This window comes from Arachis ipaensis, chromosome B08 (genome assembly GCF_000816755.2).
Source record: "Arachis ipaensis cultivar K30076 chromosome B08, Araip1.1, whole genome shotgun sequence".
In the NCBI taxonomy this organism is placed as follows: domain Eukaryota; kingdom Viridiplantae; phylum Streptophyta; class Magnoliopsida; order Fabales; family Fabaceae; genus Arachis; species Arachis ipaensis.
This window is the reverse complement of record NC_029792.2, coordinates 39,638,320-39,645,576: the sequence shown is the minus strand read 5'-3', so window position 1 is coordinate 39,645,576 and position 7,257 is coordinate 39,638,320. Positions and strand designations below refer to the sequence as shown.

At 36.0% G+C, this 7,257-nt stretch overlaps 1 protein-coding gene across 2 annotated transcripts; it reads left to right on the top strand.

Annotated features, from left to right (window-relative positions):
* On the top strand, window positions 1,253–6,781 carry LOC107612743 (probable leucine-rich repeat receptor-like protein kinase At2g33170). 2 transcript variants are annotated; one of them, XM_016314464.2, is made up of 3 exons: window positions 1,253–1,630; window positions 2,002–4,954; window positions 6,296–6,781. In XM_016314464.2, exons 1-3 carry the CDS (start codon window positions 1,628–1,630, stop codon window positions 6,682–6,684), a joined length of 3,345 nt encoding a protein of 1,114 aa, XP_016169950.1. In that variant the 5' UTR covers window positions 1,253–1,627; the 3' UTR covers window positions 6,685–6,781. The 2 variants fall into 2 exon arrangements, with proteins under 2 accessions (XP_016169950.1, XP_016169951.1); XM_016314465.2 differs by having other exon boundaries at window positions 1,254–1,856.

Sequence of the window (7,257 nt, the reverse complement as noted above, 5' to 3'; positions counted from 1 at the left end):
GCCGAAATACTAGCGATACATGAAGCTAGTCGCGAGTGTTTTTGGCTAAGGAGTTTAATCCAATATATTCTGTCATCATTTGGACTAATTGATCATAAGATAGTTCCAACTGTTCTGTTTGAAAATAATACAGCATGTATTGCTCAACTTAAGGGTGGATACATCAAAGTATATTTCTCCCTAATTCTTTTTCACTCATGATCTTCAAAATTAAGGAACAGTTGGTGTCCAACAAATCCGCTCAAGCGATAATCTGGCAGATTTATTTACAAAGTCAATTCCAAAATCCTCCTTTGAAATATTGGTACATCAGATTGGGATGCGCCGATTTCAAGATATAAAATATTGTTGGCAAAAAGAGGAGACTGTATTCTTTTTTTTCTTGGTCAGGTTTTTCTCCCTATTGAATTTTTCTTGACAAGGTTTTTAATGAGACAATCCTCATCACAAAGGATATTGTACTCTTTCCTTCACTAAAATTTTTTTCCATTGAATTTTTTTTTTAGTAAAATTTTAATGAGACATAATCCAAAATGGTCATCCATGGGAGAGTGTTGTTATAAGTATGAGATGAGTGCCCATTTAACATGGGCGGCTCAACTTCCATGGTGAAATGTCATGTTACCAAGAGAAATCACATTTAATGAAGGTAAAAAATGAGGACTTTATGCATGTATAAATAGGAGTACGATCAGATGCAATTTACGCAACAATAACAAAGCACTCTTCTCTTTGTTTACATGCTACGATAATATATAAACATTCTTCTCTTTTCTATATACGTTACTATATATATATATATATATATATATATGAATCATTTTTATTATATTGAGATATTAATTAGGGTGAATATTAATATTAAATTTATTTATTTATATCTCTTTATTTTATATTTATTTTCTCTTCTTTATTTATTTATTTTACAACATGTTATCTTACATAAAAATTATTTACTTATATTTTTTTTCAGTAATAATCTTTTCAAAAACAATTGAAAAAAAGTGAAAGGAGTTTGAAGATTTACTCAAAGTTCACGTGGCGGAAACAGCGTGGATTGAACGAATCTGTTACGCGTAGAAAAAAGGAACTGAGTATTGTATCTGAGTTATTATGACTTGTGTGTAGTATATACCAGTACAGCTACATCTACATCTATTTCAGCGCCTACTTACCTACCAAGCACCACCAACAATAACCTTCCAATCACAACCAAAACAAACTTAAAAAACATTTAAAAAACTCAAAAACAAACTTAAAGCCTCTATTTCTCTTTTTTCTCTGCCGCATCACACTTTCTTCTTCCTTTCCCAGCACTTGAAAGAAAGTGAGAGAAAAAAAAGGTACCATCAAAACATAGAAAGTTAAATAAAGGCAACAACGACAAAATAAAAAACCAGTAGCCATAACCTTTTGGTGTGGTTTTAGGGACAACGGAGAATGACCAAATAAGAGAAAGGATGAAAGCATGCTTTGTCGGCCATTAATGCTTCAACCTCAAAAACGATCCCTTCATTCTCATCATCACTTATTCATTATTTCCTTTTCACTACGCACTCTCCCCAACAACACAACTTGCACACAGTGCCCAGAATATTCAGTTTCTGATGATGATTGATGATTGAACATGGTGTGCATCTCTTCCTTTCATTTCTTGAGTGTTTATTTATTCTGTTACAGATCAAAGATCTGCCACTTTTTAATGCTAAAAAGGCCAGTGGGTGGGTACAGTATATCCTATTTTTGGCCTAGAGATTCATAAACTCAATGGTTGTTCTCACTTTGCATCACAAGTTTAGTGCTTGCTGCTTTTGTTATTATCCCTTCTTTGATGAGTGATGCTACACTTTTGAAAGGTATGTGTTACTTTATTATTATTAATATGGTTCCAGTTTCTTACAACAAGTTGAGTGATGCATGAGTTTGATTCATAACAAAAACAAAAAGTGATTGTTTGATTTTGTTTTATGTAATGATTTATTTCATTTTTTGGTGTGACAGGTCTCAAAAATTAAGATGTCAAAAGGGTATTCTGTGATTGTACTCTTACTATTATTTTTATCTCTGATTCTTTGCACGGCCGAAGGGTTGAACGCAGAGGGGCAAATCCTCCTAGACCTCAAGAATGGTTTCCATGATAAGAATAATCTTTTGCGGAATTGGAACCCTGCTGATGAAACTCCATGTGAATGGTTAGGCGTAAATTGCTCTTATTATGAATATAATAATAGTAAAAGTCCAGTTGTCATGTCCCTTGATTTGAGTTCAATGGGTCTTTCTGGAATTTTAAATGGTAGTAGCATTGGAGGTTTGACTCACCTAACTTATCTCAATCTTTCTCACAATAAGTTGAGTGGAAAAATACCAAAGGAAATTGGCGATTGCTTGAATTTGGAGTATCTTTACTTGAACAATAACCAATTTCAGGGACCAATTCCTGATGAACTGGGGAATTTGTCTCGTTTGAGAAGCTTGAACATATGCAACAACAAACTCAATGGTGTTTTTCCAGATGAGTTTGGGAACTTGTCTTCATTGGTTGAATTGGTAGCCTATAGCAATTTTCTTGTTGGTCCCTTGCCTAGTACCATTGGGAAGCTCAAGAATCTTGTGACTTTCAGAGCCGGGGCGAATAACATTACCGGTTCACTGCCAAAGGAAATAAGTGGGTGCGCAAGCTTGATGTATCTCGGTCTTGCGCAAAATGATATATCAGGGGAGCTTCCAAGTGAGATTGGGATGCTTCAGAATTTAACAGAATTGATTCTATGGGACAATCAGTTATCAGGGCCTATTCCCAAAGAGATTGGGAATTTAACCAATCTTGAGATTCTTGCTTTGTATTGGAATGATCTTGTTGGACCTATACCTCCAGAGATTGGGAACCTCAAGTCATTGAAGTTTTTGTATCTATACAAAAACAATCTGAATGGAACCATTCCAAGGGAAATTGGGAACCTTTCTTCTGCTAGGGAAATTGATTTCTCAGAGAACTCTTTAGTAGGGTACATCCCATCCGAGCTGAGCAAAATCCGTGGCCTGCGCTTGCTCTTTCTTTTCGAGAACCATTTAATTGGTGTCATACCGGATGAGCTCAGTAGCTTGAGGAATCTGTCAAGGCTCGACCTGTCGATGAATGGCCTTACCGGCTCGATTCCTTCAGGATTTCAATACTTGACTAATATGTCCCAGTTGCAGCTCTTTGACAACAAGTTGAGTGGTGTTATCCCTCAAGAACTTGGACTTCATAGTCCTCTTTGGGTGGTTGATTTCTCTGATAACAATTTGACAGGAACAATACCTCCTCATCTATGCTGGAATTCTCATTTGATGTTGTTGAACCTTCAATCGAACCGGTTTTATGGAAACATACCAAGAGGGATACTCAAGTGCAAGTCATTAGCGCAGATGCTTGTAGTTGGAAACATGCTTACAGGTGGCTTCCCTTCAGAACTCTGCAAACTGCCAAACTTCATCGCCATCGAGTTGAACGAAAACAAGTTCAGTGGTCCGATTCCTCCTGTGATCGCGAACTGCAGTAAATTACAAAGGCTTCACATAGCAAACAATTACTTCACACTGGAGTTACCTAAGGAAATTGGAAATCTTTCTCAGCTGGTGACCTTCAATGTTTCATCAAACCACTTCACTGGAACAATCCCATCCGAAATCTTTAGGTGCCAGAAGCTGCAAAGGCTGGATCTCAGTAAGAACAAGTTTATTGGTTCCTTGCCCAACAACATAGGAACACTTGAACATTTGGAGATTCTCAAACTCTCTGGCAATGAACTCTCTGGAAAAATCCCTGAAGAAATAGGTAATCTATCTCATTTGAACTGGCTGCAACTGGATGGCAATTTGTTTTCCGGCGAAATTCCGGCTCAGCTCGGTCGCCTCTCGACCTTGCAGATTGGAATGGATCTCAGTTACAATAATCTTTCTGGGAGAATACCATCTCAGCTCGGTAATCTCAATATGCTTGAGTATATCTATCTCAATAACAATCATTTGGATGGCGAAATTCCAAGCTCATTCGACCAGCTTTCAAGCTTGCTGGGATGCAATTTCTCATACAACAACCTCTCCGGACCAATACCTTCAGATAAGATCTTCCAAAATATGGCTGCAAGCAGTTTTCTTGGTGGTAACAACGACCTCTGTGGTAGACCTCTCAATGAATGCAACTCCGATCTGTCTTCTCGTGGTTTTCCTCCGGTTAGACATGATGATTCTCGCCGTGCTAAAATAGTCATGATCGCTGCAGCCACCGTGGGCAGCGTTTCTCTCATCTTAATTTTAGTTATTTTATATGTTATGAGATGGCCGTTCAATTCCACGAGTTCCTTGAGAGACACGGAATCTCCCTGCCTTGATTCGGATATCTATTTTCCTCCGAAGGACGGCTTCACATTCCAGGATCTTGTTGAGGCAACGAAAAGATTTCATGAGAGCTATGTGATTGGCAGGGGAGCCTGTGGGACGGTTTACAAGGCGGTGATGAAGTCCGGGAAGACGATTGCAGTTAAGAAGTTAGCATCAAACAGGGAAGGGAACAACATTGAGAATAGTTTTAGAGCTGAGATACTGACACTGGGGAAGATTCGGCATAGAAACATTGTGAAGCTTTATGGATTCTGCTATCACCAAGGCTCCAATCTGCTGCTTTATGAGTACATGGAGAGGGGAAGCTTAGGTGAAGTGTTGCATGGTTCTGCTACCAATTTGGAGTGGCCAATTCGGTTCATGATTGCTCTTGGTGCTGCTGAGGGTCTTGCCTACTTGCACCATGATTGCAAGCCAAAGATTATTCACCGGGATATAAAATCTAATAACATTCTTCTTGATGAAAATTTTGAGGCTCATGTTGGTGATTTTGGGTTAGCCAAAGTGATTGACATGCCACAATCAAAATCCATGTCTGCAGTTGCTGGATCTTATGGCTATATTGCTCCTGGTAAGCTCCTCTTTCCTTTTCTTTTTTTAATTACTATACTTAACTAATGGAAGCATAACTTCCTTTTGCTTTGTATCTTGTTTGGATACATTTTTCCTCTCTCTGGTTGGTGTTAACTCTTTAAACTTTTACTTAGTTTACTAGCAATACCGCATGATCAACAAAGTTTATTATTTTTGTCAACACTTGCCCAATAAAAAATATTTTTGTACTAAAAATAAAATGTTAGTGTCAGTTAATATTAATAAAAGTATCGGCCTGTGAACATTTTTCCTTTAGTAAACCGGTAGACTCTTGATTTTGGAAGTGATGTGCAAGCCAAGATTTATACCTGGTTTTGCATTCAAAATTATTTCTTTTAGTCACTTGTTAAATATTTTTAGTTTTCTAGGCTAATTTTGAGTAATATTTTTAGTTATGTATTTGTAGTGTTTCTTTCATCGACTTTGTTATCAAGTTAAAATTGATTAATATCTATTACAATATAATATTTTGGTCAAAAATGCTATAAGCATACTAAAAATTAGTCATCATATATTTGTGTATAAATACATATAGAGTTTAATTTATTTTTAATGTGTATTTTGTATTTCAATATATATTCTATGTTAATGATTGATTTTGGTATACACATAGTTATTTTGGTTTGTTTTACAAAGATATACATATTTAGCTTTTAATTATATGTAAAGAGTCAAAAAGTTGAGTCTATGGCTCAAACTTGTCAAGACTTATTACCACTTTTGAAAGTTTAACAATCCTGATAATATCAACTTCATAATGTCATGTTATGTTTTTGTACTTGGCCTTTATTGCCTGGACTTATTATTATGGTTTAGTTTATTTTTGCTAAATTATTGTTAATTGCTTTGTCTGTTTTATGATCAGTAGTGCATAGATAGGTAAATTAAGATCCTTTAAAGATTTTTTGAACATTAATTTGACCCTTGGTAACTTTTAAACTTTGATAGATCAAAATTATTCCCAAGTTTCTTTATCCAAAACTAAATAAATAAAAGTTGTCCAAATTTACTGTTTTAGCAGGAGCAAATTATACCAGATTTATAGGTTTGGATTTTGGTCATATGGTTGATTGGGTAGAATTTGAGTAGATTTTACAAAAGTCTGATTCCTATAAATAATTATAATAAAGAAATGAATCTTACCTAATTTCTTTGCCATAGCAGTTGCGTCTCTTAGTCTCTCACGTTTGCTTGCTTTTTGTATTGGTAGTTGTTTTTGTTTTTTTTTTAATTCGTTAGCTTATGAGACAGAACTTTGATTAATTTGAACTTCTCAACTAATGTTTTGTGAATTAATAATTTTTATCCGTTCATGCAGAATATGCATACACCATGAAGGTAACAGAAAAGTGTGACATTTATAGCTATGGCGTTGTGCTCTTGGAACTGCTAACAGGTAGAGCACCGGTTCAACCATTGGAGCAAGGTGGTGATCTTGTGACATGGGTTAGAACCCATATTCGGAGCCACAACAACGTGTTGACGCAGGGAATACTCGACAATCGCATTGATCTTGAAGAACAAGTCACTGTGAATCACATGCTGACTGTTCTGAAGATTGCTCTGCTTTGCACAAGCATGTCTCCTTCTGAGAGGCCTTCGATGCGCGAAGTCGTGTTGATGCTTATCGAGTCGAATGAACGCGAAGGAAACTTAACGCTCACTCGGACTAACCATGATCTTCCTTCCAAAGATGCCACACATTAGTTTCTAAATTCTCATTTTTCCTAGTATCGCAGTCAAGAAGAGAAAATAGATTATTCTTGTACATTCTTTTACTCCATTGTGCCACTAGTGTTGGAGCATTAATTTTATAGCATACTTTCTTTTTCTTTTTTATTTTGTCATTTTCACGTTTCTGTAATTTCTTTTAAAACTCAGTATAGTGACTTTATTGTACAGTTCAAATTACCATTAAATAATCGTGATGGAGGTCATATTCTGGTGTAAGGAATGAATAATGAACAATTATGCTTATTCCCATTTTACTCCTAATTCGGCAGGTTAAGAACTAATTTATTGCGGAAGGATTTGCCACTAACTAATGAGTTGTTGCATATATATGGTGGATTCAAACCTCCAACACTTGTTTAAGTGAATAAATAAACTAACCACTTGATTAACTCGAGTTGGTTTGACACGTGCAATTCTACATAAATCCTACTAATTTGAGTGGAACAATGACTTCGGTTTTGGTTTCAGGATATCCGGTTTAAATGTTCTCCATTGCTTTATGCCATTATAAATTGAAGTATCATTTCATGCAGCACCTCCCATAAT

Coding starts and splice junctions, on each gene's coding strand:
- LOC107612743 (XM_016314464.2), top strand. Junction 4,955..6,295: donor TTATGGCTATATTGCTCCTG/GTAAGCTCCTCT, acceptor CCGTTCATGCAG/AATATGCATACACCATGAAG.